Below are 25,985 nucleotides of genomic sequence, written 5' to 3' on the forward strand. Positions count from 1 at the left end.
GCCTTAAAGCAAGCTTCTTAATTCTCAAACAAGGTATCTTGAGAGTTATCTAGTCCAATCCCTTCACTAACAGTTGAAGCAGCACCCTGGTCAACACTGGTTGATAGTAGGCAAAGGGCTTAAGTCCAGGTTTCATGATCACATTCTACTCCACAGTACTACAGCTCTCCTGCATAAACCAATCTTGCACCCCTTAACCGGTTATGATTTCCACAAGTCAATAAACATACATATGGATACGCTGCCAACTGCAAGCCCCTACTCCAGACTCAGGCAGGAGTGTGGATCCTTCCAAGAGGCTTCCATTTTTCTTCCATAGGGAGCTGAGCTGTTGGGTTAACACACAACCAAAGCCTTGCTCTCACCTATTTAGGAAATGCAATCCCCCATGACAGAATGTGTATGTAGAAGTCCTCATCAGCCAGGATTCACTGGAGACGTCATGAAACTGTACCCTTCCATGACTGGAGAACTGCACACATGGCACATCATCACACAAGCACTCGTTCATCACACACACACTCTGCTATTTATCAGTTTATAAATACTATTCTTGGACATCTCCCCAAATGCCTTTTCCGCATGCTCACTCACATCAGTAGCTCCACTGCCTCTGATCCTTTTACATGAATTTATTTCTATACAATGTTCTAAAAACACCCCTTGGTTTGTACATAAGGTTTTTTCTTTTTTTTTTCTTCATTTTTAGATTGCTTTATAACAACTGGTTTCCTGATTTTTTTTTTTAAATTTCCTTTTCTCTGAAATCTGCCATGATTTAAAAAAAAAAAAAAAAAAAAAGACAAAAAAAAAATGCTGTGGCTGGAGGACAGGGGTGGAGGGAGGGAAAAAAAGGACAAAAATAAACAAAACATCAAATATGAAAATTCTCAGAGATAATGCATTTATAAACACAGAAATGGTTACAACAAAGATGGCCGTGATGAGTGGGTATAATATATTTATATATATATATTTATATATAAATCCGTGTCCGGCATCTGACCGTGGCACCTAGGGAGCTAAGTCCAGTCCTTGTGTTTGCCTTGAACTCTCCCTTCTCCGCAACACCCCGGTTTTGGAGTTTCACAGATAACACAAAGCCTCCCACAGCTCCTTGGGGGGTGGGTTGGGGAGACTGAGAGTATAGGGTCTGTGTAGGCAGAGAAGGAGAGAGGCTCCAAGGAAATCCCTAAAACCATAACCCACACTTCTAAGCCACCTGTGACCAACTTGGAAATTTCTGGCCCCTTGGGGACCACATCTCAGCCCTTGCCCCCTTCAAATAAAAGGAGGTCTGTCCCCTACCCCAAATCTTCTACCAGCAGTCAACAGGAAGTGAAGTGAGACGATGCAGGGGAAGAAATGGCTTTCAGGGACTGAGGCAACTGAGAAACCTCTGTTCTTTTGCAGGCAAGAATAGAACAAGAGGCTGGTTGCATTTGGGGCTCCCTTTTCTCTGTTATCTGGGAGGGCCAGCCTCTAGTCTTCTATCAACCCAAACTTTGAGGATAAGGAGGGTAAGGATAGGGTAAGTGACCACACTGGACAAGTTTCTATGAGGTCATAGCAAATCCTTCCCTTGAGCACCAACCCCCAATTTTAAAAGCTTTGCTTGGGAGGGGAGGCTGCTGGATGATACCATCAGCTCAGTATTCCTTTGCAATCAGGAGGGCTGATGTTCCTTTTGAAGAGTTCAGAAAAAGGATGGTATCCTGTGAAGGAAAGCTGTGCCTGAGGCCCAAGGAGATGGAGCCAAGGCCTGTGAAGAAGAGGACTTTTCCCACCAAGAGGAGTTGGAGAAAGAAGAAACCAGGACTACTTCTTCCTCTTCCCAGTGGGTGGCAGCACGGATCTCTAAGAGCTGGCCAGGTGCTCCACCTGGATGGTGCTGGTGGTGACAGTGAGGCAGATGTCCTTATGATGCTCCGCCGTCTTATAGGGGGTCAGGTCAAAGGAACACTGGGGTGGAGGGTTGGGGTTGCTGTCCCCACCACCCCCACCCTGGGGGGCTGCCCCAGGAGACTGGAAGTGTGGTGGTGGCTGTTGCTGCTGCTGCTGCTGCTGCTGTGATGCCTGGGAGGCCTGGGCCTGGGCCTGGGCCTGAGCCTGAGCCTGAGCCTGAGCCTGGGCTTGCGCTTGAGCTTGAGCCTGGGCCTGCGCCTGGGCCTGGGCCACTGCTGCCGCCGCCGCTGCTGCCTGCACTTGTTGCTGAAGATCAGGAGGGTTGTGTTTGCGCATATGTTTCATAAGGTATGTTTCCTGAGGGAGATGGTAAAAAGAAGTTGAGGGATGAAGAAGAAGGAAAAGAGATTACTTGTAACTAGCACCCTAGGCTCTGATTCTGCTAGAGTTAAGGTTTATACTGGTTTTCTGGAGCCAAGACTGAGCAAAACTCAAGTAAGACTTTCAGTGGCTCACTACTGAGAGAAAAAAGAGAGGGGAACCTTTAGAAGTCAGTGAACATTCAACTGGCAAAGGAATGAGCTGCTATTTTTTTCGAAGACCCCTGAATGAAACAACCTTACAACCTTTCCTGGAGTCTCATAGAAAATATCTAACTGGGCCAGGTGTGGTGGCTCATGCCTGTAATCCCAGCACTTTGGAAGGCCAAGGCAGGTGGATCACTTGAGGTCAGGAGTTTGAGACCAGCCTGGGCAACATGGTGAAACCCCGTTTCTACTAAAAATACAAAAATTTACTGGGCGAGGGGACATGCACCTGTAATCCCAGCTACTCAGGAGGCTGAGGCAGGAGAATCGCTTGAACCCAAGAGGTGGAGGTTGCAGTGAGCCGAGATCACACCACTGCACTCCAGCCTGAGTGACAAGGCGAGACTCTGTCTCAAAAAAAAAAAAAAAAAAAAAAAATACCTAACTGAAATCTTGCTCCCCTCAAAATTTCAAGTGGCTTTATTTTGCCTTATGTTTAAGTAAAATGAAGAATTACAGTTTATCAATCTCTATAGGATTAGGGGATCAGGCATCCCCTAAATTCCTCGGCTATGGGTCTAATTAATTTCTGAACACTTACTTGTTCTGCTAAGTTGGAGCTAGGGAGGCAGGGTATTCGCTGCAACAGACCTCTACCCAGAAAATGGGATGAAGTGGACTGTACTCTTAGAGGACTATCAGGAAGGAAAGAGAAGAAATGGAGCACTCACTGATGTGTATGCCCGACTGCAGATAGTGCAGGTGTACACCTTGGCATGCTTCACTGTGTGCGTAGACAGGTGCACCTCTAGTGAGGCTGCATCCGTGTACGCCCGATGACAGTTGTGGCACTTGAAGGGTTTATCTTTGTTGTGTTGCCGTCTGTGGGACTGAGAAAATTGGGAGAAACCAGAATGAATACATTGTCCTCTTCCCTCCTGCCCCCTTGACCTTGATGGAAAGCAAAAAGGTAGGTGTCAGGCCTCCCAGCTTCTCTCTCCATCTGAAGAAAGTAGAAATTGTTTCAAATGAAACTTGAGAAGCTACAGGCTAAGGGTGGAAGCATACCTCATGCAGCACATACCAGGATCCCAAGACAGCTTATGCCCGTCTCACCAGTCCAGTAGTTCTTAAAGTGAGGCACGGGGATCTTTAGGGAACACTAAGATCTTCGCAGGGGGCCCACAGGATCAAAACTCTTTTTTCTTTTTTTTTAGATGGAGTCTCACTTTGTCGTCGTTCAGGTTGGAGTGCAGTGGTGCAATCTTGGTTCACTGCAACCTCTGCTTCCTGGGTTCAAGCGATTCTCCTGCCTCACCCTGCAAGTAGCTGGGACTACAGGCACATGCCACCATGCCCGGCTAATTTTTTTTTGTATTTTTAGTAGAGACGAAGTTTCACCGTGTTGGCCAGGCTGGTCTCGAACTCCTGAGCTCAGGTGATCCGCCCGCCTCGGCCTCCCAAAGTGTTGAGATTGCAGGTGTGAGCCACTGCGCCCAGCCAAATCTTTTCAAAATAATAAGACAATGTTTGCCTTTGTCTCTCTTGAACCCGGGAAGTGGAAGCTGCAGTGAGCTGAGATCGTATCATTGCACTCCAGTCTAGGTGACAGAGCGAGCCTGTCTCAAACACACACACACACACACACACACACACACACACACACACAAAATGAAAAACCTAACTGAAATCTTGCTTCCCTCAAAATTTCAAGTGGCTTCACTTTGCCATATGTTTTACATGTAACCTTTACAGAGGTTACATGATGTGTGACAACACAATAGGCCAGATGCAGCAGATATGAGAATCTACTCATCTTCTAGCTTAAGACATTAAAGATCCCTGTGCCAGGTGCGATGACTCATGCCTGCAATCCCAGCACTTTGGGGAGGCTGAGGCGGGAGGATGGCCTCTGTCCAGGAGTTCGAGACCAACCTAGACAAGACAGCAAGACCCCCATCTCTACAAAAATTAAAAAACCAGCCAGGTGTGGTGGTGCATGCCTATAATCCCAGCTACTTGGGAGGCTGAGGTGAAAGGATCACTTGAGACCGGGAGGCTGAGGCTGCAGTGGGCCGTGATCACACCACTGCACTCAGCCTGGGTGACAGAGCAAGGCCCTGTCCCCAAAATTAAAAATAGACACCTGCAAAAATGTATAATCATGCCATTCTTCTCACTCAGTTGTTTTTGGAGGGTCTTGGAATATGTTATTCATGTTAACACACAATGGGTTTTTGTTCTTTCTAAACAGATTACCATTATAAATATTTTTCAGGTTTTTCAGTTTTACAACCTCTATGTAGATAGCTATTACCCACATAAACAAAAACTCTTTGGGTCCCTCGATAATTTTTGAGTGTAAAAGAGTCCTGAAAACATTTGAGAACCACTATACTATTCAAATGGCCCCAAGTCTCAGACTCAAGGTCTGTGTGGAGGGTGGAACATTTACCTGCAGATTGGAGAGTTGTGTGAAGGCTTTCTCACAGCCTGGGTGTGCACATTTGTATGGTCTATCACCAGTGTGGATTCTGCACAGGATGAGAAGAAAGGGAAAGAATGTCAGCAAGACCACTTAGGAACTGGCTCAACAAGTTTTCTCCAGGTCAATCCTGCTCTCCTAAGGAGGCACATCAGATGGGCCTCCAAGAGGCACCAGCTTTCCTCTCTGATGTGGATCAGGTACTAACGCTTTGCTTCTGGTCAATGCCTGCATCACTCAGCTCAAGCTGAGGCTCCTCTCTGCTGGGGGAGGAGAGACTGAGGACTTGGCACCCAAGGGACAGGCAGCCCACAATTTGGCATACAACTCAGCTCCTACAGTAACTGTCCTAACGAACATTCAAGAACATAAGATAAACACAATGGCAAGGAAAAAGAAAAGCCCAACGCGTCTTCCTTGGTCCCACCTTATAGCCAGAAACAGTCCCCTCAGCCTTGAGCATCACTTCCAGAGAATGTTATGGTATCAAAGAAAAGCAGAGTTACACTGATTGTGGAGAGTAGTAGTGATATGAATGGAAACTCATTAAAACTTCTAAGTGCTTTTTGCAGTCCAGCCCCCTAATGGCAGGAAATGCCTAGTTTAGTACCAATGTGACCTCTTTCCCCAACACCACAGGGCCCTCTGCTAAGATGAGCCAAGGACTTAAGGGTGCAGTGACACCCGCTCCTCATCAGCAACTTCAGAACCATCTCCATGACCAGGTGCTTTTCTGGACCTCTGGTATAAAATCTCAAAAACGTCACAGGACACGTCTCTTCTTTGTGAAGAAAGCCTGATTCCTCCCCTCCTCTTCTCAAAGCAAGATGCCTGATCACTTTGAGATCATCACATCCACAAGAAGCCGGGTGAGATGGTCTATGGCCTGTAAGTCTGGACTCCAACTTGAGATAGCACCGAAGGAGATCATCACTTCTTCTAGTTGGCAGGTTCACTTCTTCCTAGTCACTCCAGATTCACAGGATAAACACTGGGCGGGCATCTTTACAAAGCATGAGGTTTTTCATTTTCTGTTTGCTGATTCTCTCTGAACATTTAGTACGTGTTTTCTTTTGTTCTCTACTCTTGGCATCCCTCGGAGCCTTGCTTGTTGCTGTGGGTGTCACCAGGCTGGTGCCCAGCTAATGTCTGATTTTATCTTCTGTTCATAATTGGTGCCCTAAGGGCTAGAGGTACGGTCTTCTCCACTCAAATGACTCTGTTTTGGCATCAAGGGGGCAAATCTTGCAAGACGGGTACATGAGTATTTTCAGGGAGGAAAATAAGAGAAAAATTGTTTCCACTCCAGGTACGTGTCTGTCTCCCATGGACCAGTGAATATCATACAGTCACTGCAGCTCCCCGATGTAGCTCTTGCCCCAGAGAGGCTCTCTCTGTGTCCACTTGAATCTCCAGTGGTGTTTGGTCTTCCTTCTCCCAGATGCCAGCCAGGTCTCTCCTCCAGCCAGGTCTCTCCCCCGCCCCCCGCATGCGGGTTGTTGTGTGTGTCCGGGGCGGGGGTGGGGAGGGCATGCCAGCGGGGCGGGGTCAGTAGCCCGCCACTCTCCCTTACCGTGTGTGCTGCTGGAGGTGGGAGAGCTGGCGGAAGGCCTTCTGGCAGTAGGAACAGTTGTAGGGCTTGGCCCCCGAGTGGATACGGAGGTGCTGGGCCAGGTAGGAGGTGTTGGCGAAGGTCTTGGAGCAGTGCGGGCACTTGTGGGGCTTGATGGTCTCCGTGTGCATCTTGGAGTGGATCCTGCCGGAGAGGAGAGGAGGGAAGGGGGGAGGAGGAAGCAGTTCGACACCAGGGGCTCAGCTCTCTGCTGGGTGAAATGATGTTGCTTGACGGATGAGAGCACCCCCTTCCTCCCTCCTCCCAAAAGCACTCCAGCCTGGATAGGCAAATGAAGAGGACACCCAGATCTAGGTTGTTGCTGATCGTAAGTCGGTGGCTAGAATGGCAGTGAGATGATGAAGAGCTGCAACCCATGGCTCCTGGTAACCTTAAAGTAGTCAATCTCATCACCCTCCGCTTTTTCCTAAGGTTAACACACTCACCACAGATACCCTGCTTCCAAATAGTAATTTGAACAAAGACCAATACCGCCTGTTCCCCATGGACCTGAAGTTGAATGCACACCTTGGCTCTGAACTGAAGCATATAGTAAAAGCAGGCCTGCTCTGCAGAAGATTTCCAAACACAGACACAGAGAGAAACCACAAAAATTGTTCCAGACTTTGGAATTGGAGACCACAATTTTCAAGGCCCCCCAAAGAGCTAGGATATATAATTTCCACAGACAGTAATAGGAGGTTGAGGCTACCAATGGGCAAAGGTGAAAGGGAAAAAAAAATACATGTGGAGGAGTAGGTGCAGGTAACATGGCCTTAGGGTTCACGGCCAGGTGGTGGGGTAAACCAAGAGCAGCCTTACCGGGTGTGCTGCTGAAGGTGGGAGAGCTGGCGGAAGGATTTCTCACAGAAGTTACAACTGTAGGGCTTAGCCCCTGAGTGTATACGGATGTGCTGGGCCAGGTAGGAGCTGTTGGCGAAGGTCTTGGAGCAATGTGGGCACTTGTGGGGCTTGGTCTCGGTGTGTGACTTGGAGTGGATCTGCATCTCCGACTTGGAGTAGAATGTCAGTGAGCACATCCGGCACCTGAGCCAAGTGAGGGCAATGGTTAGAACCCTTCCCATCAAGAAGGTGTGGCTGAACCCTCCCCTCTATGTCCAAGAGAAGCCCACCTATCTGAGTTCTCTCCTACTCCAACCTGAGAGTAGGGCTCTATGTATTCATCTTCATGGCCTAAGCGTCTAACATGGTGCCCAGCACATTATAAATATTCAATGAATGTTTGCTGAATGACTGGACTGCCTCGATGTGCAAAAATGTATTTCAACCAGATAAAACAGAGTAACAGTATGAACTCCGGGCAGAAGCAAATTTTTTTTTTTTTTTTTTTTTTTTTTTTGAGACGGAGTCTCGCTCTGTCGCGTAGGCTGGAGTGCAGTGGCCGGATCTCAGCTCACTGCAAGCTCTGCCTCCAGGATTTACATCATTCTCCTGCCTCAGCCTCCCGAGTAGCTGGGACTACAGGCGCCCGCCACCTCGCCCAGCTAGTTTTTTTGTACTTTTTAGTAGAGACGGGATTTCACCGTGTTCGCCAGGATGGTCTCGATCTCCTGACCTTGTGATCCGCCCGTCTCGGCCTCCCAAAGTGCTGGGATTACAGGCTTGAGCCACCGCGCCCGGCCTAGATGCAAATTTCAATGGGCCAGGAATATCAGTTAACTTGTTTTCCTTCTGCCTACAGCTTGATTTCAAACATTTAAGAATTCCTTTCTCTAATGTTCCTGTGTATGAAGTACATGCCTCTGTATTCCTCAAGACCCCTAGATGATAATGAGGAACAACTAACTAGATCCTCTCTTGCCTCCACAGATAATTTTCTTCCCTCAGATTGTCCCCTACTTCCTTTTTGGCAGTGATTTCTAGAGGGATGGGGGTGAGGAAGTATCAGAATTATTTGGAGGGGCTTTTTCAAACCATGTATGTCTGCTCTCCACCCTCTTATCTGATGTTCCATCCATCATCTACCCACCCCTTGCCCATAGCCCCTTGACAATCAAGTGAAAACCACTTTTGCAATGACCAAGGTAGCTGCTAGGGGAAGGTGCCATCCCTCAAGCATTTGGGAGAAAAGTGTTTACAGAACACCTATCTTCGAAGCTAAACCTCTCCTCTTCCCTAGCACACGCAGCCAGTGGCAGCACTCTGGGGTGACATCAGCAGCACCTGATCATACTTTCACTCATCCCAAGTTGGCAATCCTTTCCACTCTGGTATTGTCCACCAAATATCAAATAAGGAGGCCTCTGAGCAAGTTAAGCCACGACTATCCAAACTTGACTGAGTAAAAGCCATCTTTCATTTTCGTAAGCAATTCGCCAGTGTAAAATGGGAGCTAGTAGAAAAGGCAATGGCCTGGAAGCCAGGCAATTAGCACAAGTCCCTCTTCTTTGGGTCCCCCCCTAACTTTTCTTCTTAAGAGAGGCTTCAGGTGGTGTGGCGTGATGATTTCTGCACTTTTTCCACCTCAGGAGAATTTTTTAGTTACCAGATTATTGATCCCTGGCAGTTGTCTGAGATGCCCAATCATTGCAGGAGACGAGGAGGCTCTGTTTATAGGGAGCATAACCCAAAGGACACAAGCAGTGGGAATCGGGATGCCTGGCTTCTACTCGGGGTTCAGTTACAAACTTGCTCATTAATACACCTCAATTTTCCGGTGTGTAAAATGGAGAACTAAACTTTTGCCCCCAGAAGGGCCAGCAAACAGTCAAAGGTAGGACAGTCAAAGGTAAGCCAAGTATTCTCCAGTAATAAAACTGCACTCATCTCAAGCCTTAGTGCTGACGGACGAGCTCATGCTAGTAAATATTTCACTCAGACTGGGGTTAGAAGCTGGACACATTGTCACTTGAAGGGCAACTGTACTAAAGTTGCAAACTAATTTCCCTTGATGCTACAATTTCTCAGACAGGTAAAACATATTTATTTTAACCCAAATAAAATCTCATCAATTTGTGTGTGAGGGTGTTCAATAAACAATTCTGCCCTTAACATTAAGGTTAATTTTAAAAAATAATAATAATAACCCACTTAATCAAAGTTTCCAATAAGAGAACTTGCAAAACTTAAATTCATTTATAATGTGCTGGCAAGGGAATGAGCAATCTCAGAATACACTAGGTATAATAATGATGATGAGCACAATGATAATAGTTGCCATTTGTTGTTAGGCCTGACAGTGCCAGGCACTAGGTTAGGCACTTCAGACACACAGTTTCTACTCCTCACAACCTGGCAAGTCTTACCCATGTTTTACAGAAAGGAACACAAAGACTTAGAAAGTAATTTGCCAAAGGGCAGTTATTCACTACAAAGCCATGATGCCAGCCTACTTTAAGATTCCTAACACCAGAGGTATTCAAGCAGAGATTGGAATCATCTGCCAGGAAGGGACTGACCAAGGAGATCATTAAAATATTTCCAAGTTGAAAATCCTATGACGTCAAATAAGAGAGTCCTCTAATGCAAGATGCTGGGTGGTTGGAAAGAAATTCAATTTCGGAGAGTTGTGGCAGTCAGCAGAGGATAGAAAAGCCAGCATCCATATCACTGGGTGCATTCCTCCAGGGGCACCATTCACATCCAGCACAATGAGAACGGGCCCCTCGGAAGCATACAATGCAATGGCCTTGATTATAATGATTACAATGGCCACTGAATTATCATCCATGCTTCCTAAAATGCTCAAAACAATTTCAGATATTCTGACTTTGCCTCAAAACATTTCTACAAGGTAGATGAAGGCATGGTTGATCTTCCCATTTTATATATGGGAATGAAGAGTGGGAGATATGTTGACTTGCCCAGAGTAACAGAACCCAATTCCCCCAATACCCAGTCAAATGCTACTGACCACTGAAATGGATATGGCTGACCCACACATGCATCAAAACAGAAATTCATTGTGATTAAAAAGATTTCTTTTGCCGGGCACAGTGGCTCACGCCTGTAATCCCAGTACTTTGGGAGGCCGAGGCAGGCAGATCACCTGAGGTCAGGAGTCTGAGACCAGCCTGGCCAACATGGTGAAACCCTGTTTCTACTAAAAATACAAAAGAATTAGCTGGGCATGGTGGCGACCCTGTAGTCCCAGCTACTTGGGAGGCTGAGGCACAAGAATCACTTGAACCCGGGTGGTGGAAGTTAGAGTGAGTTGAGATTGTGCCACGGCACTCCAGCCTGGGCGACAGAGTGAGACTCCGTCTCAAAAAAAAAAAAAATTCTTTGGAACGTCAAGAGTTCTGAGTTTCTGAAGAAATTCTGTTTACCTAGGATACAATAAGTCTCCCTTCAATTTCAGAGTTCTTTGTAGTCACCTGGGTGGAGGGTCATTCAGGAATTTCAAAAATACTGAATGTGTGGAAAGTCCTATGAGGCTTTCTTCCAACTGTATATTCACATTTCTTTTAATGTACACAGTTTGGAAAGTCCAGAGATAGCTTTAATGTGGGTCCCAGTGGAGAAAGGGCAGAAGGAGAGGACCCTGGATCCATTAGAAGGGCTCTCTCTATAGGATGTTAAAGGATCCTTCCACTACTTCTACAAATTGTATATAGATGTATCTCCATGTCACAATGGCCTCACTTTAAACAAACACATAAGAATCCAGATTTCTATACGATAACTTAAAATGGATTTTAATTTTATGAACTGATATATAAAAGAATGCCTTTAAATGAATCAAACTTGTCAGGTACCTTTATAATATGATATGATGGAAACATTTTCCAGGAACACTTTTATTGTATAAAGTGGGGTACACCTGTAATAATAAAGCTGCAATGAACTTTTGGATTATGAGCTGGAATTCTGCAGTGCTCAATTCTGCATAGCAACACTCCTCTCATTTTCACTTATAAAGAGCGATTTAAACACTCTGTAGGCTACTCTCCACAGTAGAACTATACAACACAAATAAAAATAAATGCTAAGTAACTATTTCTTAACTTTCTTTTGAAGTTCCCAACATTTCAAATCTTATCTGATATATACTCCCAACAAATGGGAGGCATAAACAGAATTATCCCCATTTTACAGATGAGGAAACTGAGGCCCAGAGAGGGGAAAAGGACTTGCCCAGGGTCACACAGCAAATTCGTGGTGGAGCCGGGAACTGAATCCATGAGCCCAAGGCTCTGTCCATTTCCTGTGCCGCAGTTCCCTTCGCTCCTAAAATGGGAACAACATTGCCCATCTGGGTACACTAAGGAACTAAGGACAGACCCAGACTCCCAGCCATGCACATCTGCCCGTCTATATCAAAGCTGTGACAGTAGTTATCCCACTCTATACAGTGCTACCAAACTCCCCAAACCCACTAGGGCATGTGACAGTTCTCAAAGGGATTAAAAGATGTTCAACTTTCAAAGGGCAGGGAGTTTACTTACGTAATTATTTTTATATAGTATCACATGCAAATATGCATATAATGCTTTTTGATAAAGGCAAACTTAGAGGAAGTGGAGAATCAAAATGACTTTCATAAATCAGAAAGCGAACAAAGTCATTCTATAAGTATACACTCCAAAGGGGGAGGCATCCTATTCCTCCTGCCTTCTTATGAAAGCCCCTCCCATCATCCCAACCATGCAGGGTGAGGCAGGCTCAGTGTTCAAATATGACCCAGGAACTGGTGAATGGCACATAGGTTAGGTGCTTACCAGAAAAGATTCTTAGAAAAATAGGAATGGAATATGTAGAAAGCAAAAAGGAGCTACAGACAAGAGTCTTAAACCCAGCATAAAGCCGCATTACAAGAGAGAGATTCTACTTTGTTACTAAAAAATAAGTCAGTGTTAACGACCCCCAAAACAAGGGTTAAAAAAAGGAAAGGGTGAAATGGGTCTCTGCATCCTAACAAGATGCTAGCAGCTCTGCCTCCTATCCTATGACGGGACACCTGACATGCAAGTGGCTCAGAGCTGGGAAGCTGTCAGAGTGTAGCACCTGACTGGGGCAGAACACAATGAGGGTACAGGGAGAATCACCAAGCTAGGCATCCTCGCCTCATCCTGCCCCTGGCTCTGAGTCTTACCTGTAGGTCTTGCCGTCTTTCTGATGGTCATCATCATCCTCAGGGGAGAGGACATAAGGGTCATTCATCTCAGGCAGCCCTGATTCCAGCATCCGCTTCTTCTTCCGGCCCCGGGGCGGCTTAGGAGCCACACTGCCACCTCCACCACCACCTCCACCTCCTTCCTCGGTTAGGGTCGATGCTACCTTCTTGGAGAGGTCAGGGACAACCTGCAGGGCTTGTGAGCCAGGGGGAAGAGCTGAGACAATCATGGGAGCCGAAATGGGGAAGGTCTGAGCTGATGATGCTGTGGTCACAAGAGAGCCTGAGGGGGACGTGATTACCAAACCCGGACCTAGGATTGGGAGAAAAAGGAGATGGCGTCACGTTGTTCAGTTCGGATCCTAACCCTATTTCATTTCCCCCACATCATTGTCTAATTAACCCCTCACCCCCCGCCAACCCAACCCAGAGTACATAGGAAACCCCAAACCCTGTAGAAAAATAATGGTCTCCTAACCCTTGTCCCCACCCCCCTGGTAACAGTGAGATTTACCCCTTGATTGACTCCCTTCTCTTCTCCACCTCTGAGAACAGGAGACTCCTTGATTCAGAGAAGGAAAGAATGTCACCTCCTCAAAGGCAGGGACCGCATCTTCTACTTCTTTGTATCCCCCACAATGCCTAGCACATTGCTAGGCACACAGTAGGCACTTAATAAAAATGTGATTGAGTAATCAAACACATATCCCACTCCCCATGTCCGTGGAGCCCCCCAGCCTGGGGTACTGATCATGGAGGATCAACACCTCAGATTGGAGAAGAGCAGAGTTGCTCACCAGCAGTCATCAGTCCTGTAGACGGCACAGGGACCACCGTGATATTCTGGGTAACGGATGCTTGGCTGTGTGGGGTCAGCTGGTCTGACTTGGACTCTGTGTCCATACTGATGCCCGAGGGCAGGGACACTGAGGCAGGCACTGTCAGCAAGGTGGGGTAGTGAGGTGGAGCCAGACCACAGCCCTTCTCTGGCAACAGCTGATCCTTCATCTTGTTGATGAACATTGTGTTCTCAATCTAAGAGAAAAGGAAGGGGAAGGGAGCACCCTCTTCAGACTGAGAGGTTGATTCTGCTTGCTCGTGAGCACATTTCAGTGTCTGTCCGCCTTAGGGATCAAGGATGAGTACTTCATACCTTCGGCCTTCTAGAGAGAAGCCAAGGCAGAAACACTAGATAATGCTCAGCGGTGGGGGACGAAGGAAAACAGCACGTGGTGGACCTTCAGTCTCCACAGTAACAGAACTTGCTACTGAGAGTTGGGGAGAGCAAGAAAGCAACACCACTTACCTGACCTGAGACTGTGGGGATAGAAGGCCAGAAGTATGGGTTAGAATTGAAGTGAGATTCTTCCATTCTACCTGAAGAAAAAATGAGAGAACACATCACATTCCGGAATTACTCTGAACAAGCTAAGCAATGGAGAAGGGGAACTGAAAGGTTCCTGGTCTCCTCTGGCACCTGATCACATGGTTGGGGACTGGCAGTCAAAACCTTAGTGTCTAGCACATTAGTCCCTTGGTCAGAGCCACTTGTCACTGTATCCCCATCCAACAGAGGCTATCCTACTTAATGACTGTGAAAGAACTTATACGTATCGCATTTACTCACACAATGTTATTCATGCCCCCTGAAGAAAAACTGGTATTACTTTCCTTTGCCGGCAAAAAGAAACTGAGGTCATGAGAGGGGAGATGATGTACCCAAGGTCACAGAAAACAAATCACTGACTGACTTGAAAACGGCCAGGTACTAGTACCTATCATTATTCCTTTCTCTTATTCTTCAAAACTATACTCCTTAAAATAAAAATTTTATGTTTTATTTTTTCTGTTTTTGAGACAGGGTCTTACTGTCACCTAGGCTACACTGTAGGGGCACAATCATAGCTCACTCCAGCCTCAATCTCCCGGGCTCAGCCTCCTAGGGAGCTGGGACTACAGGCCGTGTAACCCTATGCCGGACTAATTTCTTTTCTTTCTTTTTTTTTTTTTAAAGTAGTGACAGGGTTTTTCCATGTTGCCCAGGCTGGTCTTGAACTCCTAGGCTCAAGGGGTCAGCCCACCTTGGCCTCCCAAAGTGCTGGGATTACAGGCATGAACCACTGTGCCCAGCCAATAAAAATTTCAAGAGTTCCGGCCAGGCACGGTGGCTCACGCCTGTAATCCCAGTACTCTGGGAGGCTGAGGCAAGCAGATCATGAGGTCAGAAGATTGAGACCATCCTGGCTAACACGGTAAAACCCCGTCTCTACTAAAAATACAAAAAATTAGCCAGGCGTGGTGGTGGGTGCCTGTAGTCCCAGCTACTCAGGAGGCTGAGGCAGGAGAATAGTGTGAACCCGGGAGGCGGAGCTTGCAGTGAGCCGAGATCGCACCACTGCACTCCAGCCTGGGTGACTGAGTAAGACTCCGTCTCAAAAAAAAAAGAAAAAATTTTTCAAGAGTTCCAACCCATATGTCTACAGTTCTATGTGGTTTGAAAAGGTTCCAGAACAGAACATAAAATGACTAAGAAAATTAAAAGATGAAGACTGGGTGTGGTGGCTCACACCTGTAATCCCAGCACTCCGGGAGGCTGAGGTAGGTGGATCATTTGATGTCAGGAGTTTGAGACCAGGTTGACCAACCTGGTGAAACCCCATTTCTACTAAAAATAAAAAATTAGCTGGGTGTGGTGGTGCATGCCTATGATCCCAGTTATTTCGGGAGGCTGAGGCAGGAGAATCACTTGAACTGGGAGGCGGAGGTTTCAGTGAGCTGAGATCGTGCCACTGCACTCCAGCCTGGGGAACAAGAGCGAAACCCCATTTAAAAAAAAAAAAAATCAGAATCAAAGCATATTTTGAGTACCACCTACTATCAAGATCACACCCCACCAATCCCACCAAGGTCTAAGAACATCCATGGTGCGCCACTGGGTACCACACATGCAGTGCTGAGCAGTGAGAATCAAGGAATTACTAGTTTTAAAAGTGTTCTGGCACTAGCAGTATCCCAGGTTTCCAAAGCGTTTCAGAATAGGCATAATAGTGGGCCTGTTTTGTAAATATAGTGTATATTTTGGTCAAAACTCACCAAACTACACAGTTAAAAGCTTTGTGTTTTATTGTATGTAAATTATATATGCATAAAATATAAAACATATAAATCTCACTAATATTCTTCAGTTTACTAACCTCAATTCCTAATGTGAAACTGAAGTTCTAGGAGTGAATTGGGTTAAATATTTTAACAAAGACACATTTCAAAAATTAATTTTGTGTTTTGTGTTTTTTATATTTAAATTTGACTATACTTGCATAGACATTCTATTGGCTTTGTATTTTTTTCACCCTTCACTATTCTCAAGTCAAAATATTTTTAGTAACACTCACTACACCATATAGCAAGAGTGCTAGACTCCTGCTTTATATTTCTCAAAAACTATGCTTCCGGCCGGGCGCAGTGACTAACGCCTGTAATCCTAGCATTTTGGGAGGCCAAGGCAGGCTGATTCCCCTGAGGTCAGGAGTTCAAGACCAGCCTGGCCAACATGGTGAAACCCCATCTCTACTAAAAGTACAAAAAATTAGCCAGGCATGGTGGCGGGTGCCTGTAATCCCAGCTACTTGGGAGGCTAAGGCAAGAGAATTGCTTGAACCCAGGAGGCAGAGGTTGCAGTGAGCCAAGACTACGCCACTGCCTGGGCAACAAGAGTGAAACACCATCTCAAAAAAAAAAAAAAAAAAGGAAAAGAAACCTTTGTGAGAAATAAACAGCAAGAAAAGTAATCCCTCAGAATCATGCCAACAAGCAACAGATGGGTACAGAACACAGGCATCCCACCACCCAGTTTCACAGTCTGATCACTTCTCCTACCAAGGTTTAACTGGCAGTATGTTGGTCAAGAGTAGCTTCCCAAAATCCTGAACCAGCAAAGACAGAGCCCCACAAAAAGCAAAGAAGAGAGTGTGAGACTGATGAAACGGAGAAATGAGGAACAACAACAAAAAATAAACAGTATTACCAGGCTGCTACTCTGAGCAAAGCACAACTAAGGTGCAGGTGGGGAAGACCCGTGACAGGCAAGTTAGACCCACTGAGGATACACTGGAGGCAGACACTAGAGCTACTGAGAGCTAAAGGGAAGGCTGGCACAGAAACTCAGTTTTAAATACTAAGGAAACAGGGAAGGATCTTCAACAAAGGCGCTGAAACTGAAAATCACTCTAACTTAACTCTGTTCCTTATTCTTTTATAGAAAACATCACTTTTTTTGTTCTATTAAACACCCTCAATTTTCATAAAATCTATAAAGGAAAAAACTGAATTTCAGCCTTTTTAAAAAGTAGCAAGGGTGTAATGTACCAAATCTGTGACTACAACAGTTTCACATAAATAGGCTCACTATTAATAAGGACCAAAGATCAAGTATACATCAATTCTGTTTTCTGAGTTATAAAACACAATAAAATTAATCAGTCTCTGATACAGGTACTAACTTGGCCCTTCCAGCCATAGCTTTATAAAGGGGTTTTATAGCTGGGTGTGGTGGCTCATGCTTGTAATCCCAACACTTTGGGAGGCCTAGGCAGGAGGATCACTTGAGGTCTGGAGTTTGAGACCAGCGTGAGCAATATATTTGAGACCGTGTCTCTAAAAAAAAATGGGAAAAAAGGCCGGGCGCGGTGGCTCAAGCCTGTAATCCCAGCACTTTGGGAGGCCGAGACGGGCGGATCACGAGGTCAGGAGATCGAGACCATGCTGGTTAACACGGTGAAACCCCGTCTCTACTAAAAAATACAAAAAATTAGCCGGGTGAGGTGGTGGGCGCCTGTAGTCCCAGCTACTCGGGAGGCTGAGGCAGGAGAATGGCGTGAACCCGGGAGGCGGAGCTTGCAGTGAGCTGAGATCCGGCCACTGCACTCCAGCCTGGGTGACAGCGCGAGACTCCGTCTCAAAAAAAAAAAAAAAAAAAAAAAAAAAAAAAAAAAAAATTGGAAAAAAAAAAAAAAAAAAAAGTGGATGTGGTCGTGTATACCCATAATCCTAGGTATTTAGAAGGCTGAGGTGGGAAAACTGCTTGAGCCCAGGAGTTCAAGACTGCAGTGAGCTATGAACACACTACCGTACTCCAACCTGGGTAATAGAGCAACACCCCATCTCTTAAAAAACATGCAAGCTGGCTGGGCACGGTGGCTCAAGCCTGTAATCCCAGCACTTTGGGAGGCCGAGACATGCGGATCACAAGGTCAGGAGATCGAGACCATCCAGGCTAACACGGTGAAACCCCGTCTCTACTAAAAAATACAAAAAACTAGTCGGGCGCGGTGGCGATCGCCTGTAGTCTCAGCTACTCGGGAGGCTGAGGCAAGAGAATGGCGTAAACCCGGGAGGCGGAGCTTGCAGTGAGCTGAGATCTGGCCACTGCACTCCAGCCTGGGCAACAGAGTGAGACTCTGTCTCAAAAAAAAAAAAAAAAAAACATGCAAGTTGCGGTGGCTCACATCTGTAATCCCAGCACTTTGGGAGGCTGAGGTGGACAGATTGCTTGAGTCCACCCGCATGGGCAACATGGTGAAACCCTATCTCTACAAAAAATACAAACATTAGCCAGGCATGGTGGCGGGTGCATGTAATCCCAGCTACTTGGGAGGCTAAGGCAGGAGAATCATTTAAGCCCGAGAAGCAGAGGCTGCAGTCAGCAGAGATTGAGCCACTGCACTCCAGCCTGGGCAACAGAGAGAAACCTTGTCTCAAAAACAAACAAACAAACAACAAAACAAAGCAAAGATGGGGGTCTCAGGTTATCGTCAGCCAACAGAATCAAGATAACAATCAGATCACAGTTTAAGAGAATCCAATCTTGCCGAACTTTTTGGGAAGCAGCAATCACATCTTTTACATCTGTATCTTATAAACATCCCCAACATATGACTTTATCACCCAAGACACAATTACATATTTAATGAATTGAACAACAGTAGACTACATACATATAGATTTTGCAGACAATGCTAGGGGTTCAAGTCTTATCCACAATCCATGTCTAACCTTCTAGTGGAGGGAAATGAAACAGACAAGAACTAAGAGTGGTGATAAACGGTGGGAATGAAGTAGAGAATTAGGATGGAGAGAATGGGTGCGGTGGCTCATGCCTGTAATTCCAGCACTTTGGGAGGTCGAGGCGGGTGGATCACTTGAGGTCAGGACTTTGAGACCAGCCTGGCCAACATGATGAAACCCCATCTCTACTAAAAATACAAAAATTAGCCAGGCATGGTGGCACACGCCTGTAATCCCAGCTACTCAGGAGGCTGAGGCAGGAGACTTGCTTGAACCTGGGAGGTGGAGGCTGCAGCAAGCTGAGATCTCACCACTGCACTATAGCCTGGGCAACAGAGCAAGACTCTGTCTCAAAAAAAAAAAAAAAAAAAAAAAGATCAAAAATAATAATTAAGAGGGAGAGTAAAAGAAACAAAGGGCCAATGTATAATTTTCCCCAGAGAATCAAGGAAGTTGGCTGGGTGTGGTGGCTCGTGCCTGTAATACTAACACTTCGAGGCCGGGCGCGGTGGCTCAAGCCTGTAATCCCAGCACTTTGGAAGGCCGAGGCGGGTGGATCACGAGGTCAGGAGATCGAGACTATCCTGGCTAACATGGTGAAACCCCGTCTCTACTAAAAATACAAAAAACTAGCCGGGCGTGGTGGCGGGCGCCTGTAGTCTCAGTTACTTGGGAGGCTGAGGCAGGAGAATGGCGTGAACCCGGGAGGCGGAGCTTGCAGTGAGCCGAGATCACGCCACTGCACTCCAGCCTGGGAGACACAGCGAGACTCCGTCTCAAAAAAAAAAAAATACTAAAACTTCGGGAGGGCAGGGTGGGTGGGTCACTTGAGCTCAGGAGTTCAAGACTAGCCTGGCCAACATGGCAAAACCCCATCTCTAATAAAAATACAAAAATTAGCAAGGTGTGGTGGCAGGCACCTGTAGTCCCAGCTACTTGGGAGGCTGAGGCAGGAGAATCACCTGAGTGCAGTAAGTTGCGATTGCACCACCACAGTCCAGCCTGGGTGGCAGATCAAGAACCTGTCTCAAAGGGAAAAAAAAAAAAGAACGAAGGAAGTAAATGCACTATGGATGTGAAAACATAGGAAGGAGGAGGCTCAGCATGGTTACTCATGCCTGTAATCCCAGCACTTCGGGAGGCCAAGGCGGGTGGATCACGAGGTCAGGAGTTCAAGACCAGTCTGGCCAATATGGTGAAACCTTGTCTCTACTGAAAGTACAAATATCAGCCAGGCATGGTGGCAGACGCCTGTAGTCCCAGCTACTCAAGAGGCTGAGACGGGAGAATAGCTTGAACCTGGGAGGTGGAGGTTGCAGTGAGCCAAGATCGCACCACTGCACTCCAGCCTGGGCAACAGAACAAGACTCTGTCTCAAAAAAAAAAAAAAAAAAGTGGTGGACAATATCACCACTATCATTATCATTAAAACTTATTAAGCACTTATTGTGTTCAAGGCAGCGTTCTAAGCACTTTACAACTATTACATCATTTAGTCCCTGCAACAATGAGGTAGGTACTGTAATTCCCATTTGAAATGAGGAAACTGGAGGCACAGAGTCCAACAGTAAATAGCAAAGCAGGAATGTGAATCCAGGCACCAAAGAGCAAGTTAAGGAAAGGGGTTCTACAAGGAACCAAAACCATACAACTGTAGTACACACTTTCTGATGTTATGGCTTGATTCAGGAAATAAAATTTAGAATATTTCTAGGAATGAACTATGTATTTTCCAGCTAGTTCTCAAAAAATGTTTTCAAAATTGAAGTTTCTGATAACAGCAAAATGACATGCGGTTCAAGGTCATATTCCCTATTCTGTGAAACCTGCCTTAGCTACCAAGATAACTTATTTTAAGATGACAGAGCCTGAATGAAGAGGCCAGACGTCACAAAGGAAAATAAACAAAAAGCCCCTCCACTTCCTTGGATACCTAGTTGATTGCTCTGCTTTGGTTCTTAACAGAACCACAGTTGGTCCAAGGACAAGACAAGACACTACATATGCGTTACGGGCTTCTGAGAAATAGGTCAGTCCAAAAGGGGGACCACAGAGAGTACTGCTCATCCAACTAGAAGCCACCTTTACCAGCAAAATGACACCTGAGAAATGCCATGCCACGGTGCCACTGATGAGGCTGACTTAATCATCTGTGTACTCCTGAAATGAGATCAATGGAGAGCTAAGAATCAAAACTATTGCCAGAATACAAGGTAAATGGCGCCCACTAGAGTTGTGTAACAGGGCGCTCTGGTGCCAGACCTGCTTACTGTCTGTTTTACCACTTTATCTTTTGTGGAGGAAATTTCTCCAATCCATCCCAACATCCAAGCAGGCACATATCAACATTCTTATCACCCAAAGAAGCCCCCTGATGTTACACAGAAAACTCATGTCTACACAGAGAGTGCCGGTTTTCATGATTATGCCAATATATTTAAAGAAAGCACTTTGGGAGGCCAAAGTAGGAGGATCACTTGAGCCCAGGAATTCAAGAACAGTCTGGGCAAAATAGGGAGACCTTGTATCTACAAAAAATCAAACGTCTCTACAAAAAATTTAAAAAGCAGCTGGGCATGGTGGCTCACGCCTGTAATCCCAGCTACTTGGGAGGCTGAGGCAGGAGGATAGCTTGAGCCCAGGAGGTCAAGGCTGCAGTGAGCCATTATCACGCATTGCACTCCCGTCTGGCCAACAGAGTGAGACCCTGTCTCAAAAAAAAAAGAAGAAAAAAAGAAAAAGAGAATAAAAAGAAAAAACAAAAGAGAAGGAAAGATATAACTGGTAGAAAGAAAAATGCTGGCAGGTTGAAAATCTGGGTTCTCATATCAACTTTACTACTGCACCAAGCCTCAACTGTTCTGTTAATAAGAAGGGACATTTACTGCTGGGCGAGGTGGCTCATGCCTGTAATCCTAGCACTTTGGGAGGCCAAGGCGGGTGGATTGCCTGAGCTTAGGAGTTCAAGACCAGCCTGGGCAACACGGTGAAATCCTGTCCTACTAAAATACAAAAAATTAGCCGGGCGTGGTGGCGTGTGCCTGTAATCCCAGCTACTCAGGAGGCTGAGACAGGAAAATCGCCTGAACCTGGGAGGAGGAGGGGTTGCAGTGAGCAGAGATCACACCATTGCACTGCAGCCTGGGCGACAAAGCGAGACTCAGTCTCAAAAAAAAAAAAAAAAAAAAAAAAAAAAAAAGGCCGGGCGTGGTGGCTCATGCCTGTAATCCCAGCACCCCAGCACTTTGGGAGGTTGAGGTAGGCAGATCACGAGATCAGGAGATCGAGACCATCCTGGCTAACACGGTGAAACCCCGTCTCTAGTAAAAATATAAAAAATTAGCCAGGTGAGGTGGCGGGCGCCTGTAGTCCCAGCTACTCGGGAGCCTGAGGCAGAAGAATGGCGTGAACCTGGCGTGAACCTGGGAGGTGGAGTTTGCAGTGAGCCGAGATTGCGCCACTGCACTCCAGCCTGGGTGACGGAGCGAGACTCCGTCTCAAAAAAAAAAAAAGAAGGGAGGTTTACTATAAGTTGGAGGATAATTTTCTCTTCAGAGACACAAGAACTGCATATTCCTTCTCCAATCTCAAAAGAAATCTCAGAAACCCTCAGGAGATACAGAAAAGAGACATTATCAAGTATTAATAACAGTCATGAAACACAGCAGGACTTGAACTCTCAGACCAGAGCTTTGTCTGTCTGGCCACATCCTTCCATAATGCTACCAACCAGCCAGGGATAAAGATGACACGGCTTCCAGCAGGTGTTTTTGGCAGATACGGAGAAGACCACCATCTCTTTCCCAGAACCCACTAATTGTTTTTTACTGTTGTTTTTTCAAATAAAGCATGATTTCCTTTTCCCAAGAAAATAGCATTCCCTTAACACAACCAACGCTTAGAAAATCATGAAATACATTCATCAACTTCAGTAGCTAGAGAATGGCCTTGGGAATCAAGACTTGTGAATTCATTTTTTTTTTTTTTTTTTGAGACGGAGTTTCACTTTGTTGCCCAGGCTGGAGTGTGCAGTGGCACAATCTCAGCTCACTGCAACCTCCACCTCCTAGGTTCAAGCAATTCTCCTGCCTCAGTCTCCCAAGTAGCTGAGATTACAGGCGCTTGCCAACACACCTGGCTAATTTTTGTATTTCTAGTAGAGATGGGATTTTGCCACGTTGGCCAGGCTGGTCTCGAACTCCTGACCTCAGGTGATTCAGTCTCCTCGGCCTCCCAAAGTGCCGGGATTACAGGCATGAGCCACTGTGACCGGCCAAGACTTGTGAATTCTAATTCTAGGTCCTATATCAGTGGATGACTCTTAACTATTTAAGTGGAAGAATTAACCATTTCACGAGGTTTCTATTAGGATGGAGAATGGAAGAGGATGAGGCCTTTATAAGTAAGTTTGTAAGGCATATGGTGATGGGATAAAGGCAGCACAAAAAAGAGAAAGAATTAAATACCCCAAGTGCTTCTGAAAGGAAGAGTTACAGAAATACTTTCACAAGATGAGGACTATTAGCGCCAATTAGTGAAAATTATATGAGGACTACATAATTACAAAGGATCTACCCAAAAGTAACAAATCTATAGCCTCCAGTTTAGTAATCATCTACAAGTAACATCAACAAGAAAAAGATGGAAAAAAAATGAACTTGAATTCAACTACAGAAAGAACTTAGACACTATTGAGAAACCATTCCAAACCATACAACTGCAAAAAGTTACCTTAGTTCAAGACTTGAAATGAAGAAACACAGAGAAAATTTTTTTTTTCTTTTTTCCTCAATAAGGAAACAAAATCTCTTTCTCTCAGGTTCTAAAGACATTCAAGAAGGGCCATCCCAGTAGGATGTGTGAGGCTTTCCTGCTACGATCCATAAACTCTTCCAAGTACAAGTAACTCAGAACAAGTGCACCCCAATGTTACTGGGAAACACCATCACACCATGCACAGACCAAACAGGACTGCTACCACCACACAGCTGGCAACCTGGGCCAACAGCTTCTACCCTGGGCACCACTGGACCACTATACCCTGCATTCCATGGGAAGAACAGCACTGTGGTTCTCCTTGCCCTGTCTGTTCCACTATAAATGATGGATCTGGGGAATGTGAGGTCACAATAAATAAGACTGGAGAAGAAGAGATATGTACCCAATATTTAATCAACAACTTGGCTCAGAAACCCACAGGGCATTTTATCAATCAACCTGGAACTGGTTTTTAAAAGATACCTCTGGGATCATAAGCTCCGAACTCAAACTCTTTAGGTTGACTCACTGCCATTTTCAGGCCACCCAAAACTCTTCCAGACCTACTTCTGGAGTCTACTCCATACAGTTTTATCCACTTCACTCCAAACTACCCATGAAGCAGTTTTTTTGTTTTCTTGTTTTGTTTTTTTTTCCCCTGAAAATTTCATCTTGCCACACCAAACTCAAATAATCCTGTGTCACAGATTCTAATCACTCCACAGACCCACTTCTAACACTCCACTGGAGTATTAGTGATAGGAACTCCATTCTAAACTCTGCCCTGCTTGTTCCAGATACAGGAAAGCAATTCCATAAGGACTATATTGGCACTTAGGGTCTTTGTGTCCCAAAGCAGAATAAAAATCTCTCCTTTGGACACAAGGGAACACTATTCAGTGGCTTCACCTGAGCATTTCACATTTCATTCCTGATGAGCATTAGAGGGAATGGAAAGTGATACGGTACAGTACCAACTTTTTACACAAAAACTTCCTGGGGACCCTCAAGAGATAATAGAAGCTGATTTTTCTCCCACAACAAACCTCAGCATTACAATTGCTATTACTTTAAGTATTCCATCACATTGTGAAACACACACACACGCCCCATTTGGTTGTGACCCCTTCTCCCCCAAAACCAGAAAAACCATTAACCCAAAAATTATCTTACCCTCTCTCTCTCTTCCTCCTGCCGTCTTATTCCTTCTCCTTTCCAGGGCTCCTGAACTTTCTGTAAACAAATTGTCTAGGTTACAGGGGCCAGGCAGGGTGCAGCCAACACAGAAGTGTGGAGAACCTCAGGAATTATTTGTCAGCAGTCAGTCTGGAAGGCAGGCAGACCCCCCAACCAGCAATCCAAAGATGGGTGGATATAGTAACAGGAGTGTAGTGCAACCCTCTATGTGGATACGAGGGAAATAAATCCAATTCCCAGAAACTAAGACGAACTCTTATCACCAGCGTGTGGATTCCACTCCTAGGCTCAGAGACTGGTCCTCGTTCGTTCCCAGGCCACAGGTAACCAGGGGTCAGAGAACAGAAGAGATGGAGGAGGAGGGTCTCTACCCCAGAGGAGTGGCTTCAGAAGGCAAAGCTGAGGGCTGGGGGATGCACAAGCCCTTGTGTCAGGCACAGTGCCAGTTCAGGCCCAGTCACTTCCTCTAGCCTTCCCCCCACTTCTTCGAGGACTTCGCCCCCTGCCTACCCAAGGCCTTGTGCCAAGAAGTACCTCCCACAGCCTGCACCGTGGTCTATCTACTGGAGACCCCAGCTGTACCCCCAAAACCTTCGCTCCCCTGAGACAGTTCCTGGGAGCCTTCTCCTGATGTCGTCCCCTACCCCTTTCTCAAAGACCCTTCCTTGGGACGTCCCTCCTTCCCCTCCAGGGAGCTGAACTCTGCCACCCACCAGACAGGCACCCGCCCCCTAAACCCCCCCATTCCTCCCCATCGCCCGCTCCTCCACAACCACTTCCGGTTCCGGGACGGACACCCACCCCCCCCCACACACACACACAGAGTCACATCGTGGACCCCCCCTTCCCCGCCCGCCCAGGGAAAAGGGGAGGGGGAGGAGCAGGGAGCTTGGCGCGCGCCGGCTGCAGCGGCGCGAGACTCACCCGGCGGCGACGGCTGCGGCGGCGCCAGAGCCTGAGCCAGAGCGCGGGAGGGGCGGCGTTTGCTGGGAAAGGAGGGAGCCGAGTGGGGTGGGAGGACCAGGAGGGGGCGAGGGAGGGGAGAAAGCGCGAGGCGCAGCGCGCGGGCACGCACTTCTGGCGCGAGACAGACCCACACACTCACACGCAGGGAACGCGCGCGAGACACCCGCAGGGCGGGGGCGCGAGGCAGTGGGTGGCCCCCCGCCCCGCCGCCCTCCCCTTGCACTCACCCGGAAGTGGTGCTGCAGCTCGTGCTCCCGCGAACCCCAATTCCTCCACGCCCCCCTCCCTCCCTCCCCCCAACAGGCTCAGAGAAGAGCTCTGCGGAGAGAAGGCGGGAGCGCCGGAAACGAAAAGGGGGGAGGGAGGGAAATAGCAATGTAGGGGGGGCGCTAATGG

At 46.6% G+C, this 25,985-nt stretch overlaps 3 protein-coding genes across 29 annotated transcripts in view; 1 reads left to right on the forward strand and 2 right to left on the reverse strand.

The window, feature by feature from the left end:
* Window positions 1-25,985, forward strand: part of PTMS (parathymosin) — a 251,995-nt gene that overhangs the window by 138,726 nt on the left and 87,284 nt on the right. The window lies entirely within an intron of this gene.
* The window catches only part of ING4 (inhibitor of growth family member 4), a 132,658-nt gene that overhangs the window by 15,657 nt on the left and 91,016 nt on the right, over window positions 1-25,985 (reverse strand). The gene's annotated exons all lie outside the window — the stretch shown is intronic.
* Window positions 888-25,950, reverse strand: ZNF384 (zinc finger protein 384). Of its 19 annotated transcripts, XM_050747415.1 has the most exons (14): window positions 25,817-25,949; window positions 25,548-25,609; window positions 24,878-25,029; window positions 24,600-24,659; window positions 13,912-13,982; window positions 13,403-13,640; window positions 13,120-13,167; window positions 12,585-12,918; window positions 11,627-11,719; window positions 7,352-7,576; window positions 6,491-6,673; window positions 4,888-4,966; window positions 3,164-3,322; window positions 888-2,262 (listed from the first exon to the last, which is right to left on the reverse strand). In XM_050747415.1, exons 5-14 carry the CDS (start codon window positions 13,975-13,977, stop codon window positions 1,858-1,860), a joined length of 1,830 nt encoding a protein of 609 aa, XP_050603372.1. In that variant the 5' UTR covers window positions 13,978-13,982; window positions 24,600-24,659; window positions 24,878-25,029; window positions 25,548-25,609; window positions 25,817-25,949; the 3' UTR covers window positions 888-1,857. The 19 variants fall into 19 exon arrangements, with proteins under 19 accessions (XP_050603372.1, XP_050603374.1, XP_050603370.1 ...); XM_050747417.1 differs by lacking the exon at window positions 24,878-25,029 and having other exon boundaries at window positions 13,912-13,983; window positions 24,603-24,659; window positions 25,817-25,950; XM_050747413.1 differs by lacking the exon at window positions 24,878-25,029.

Source organism: Macaca thibetana, chromosome 11, assembly GCF_024542745.1.
Source record: "Macaca thibetana thibetana isolate TM-01 chromosome 11, ASM2454274v1, whole genome shotgun sequence".
In the NCBI taxonomy this organism is placed as follows: Eukaryota; Metazoa; Chordata; class Mammalia; order Primates; family Cercopithecidae; genus Macaca; species Macaca thibetana.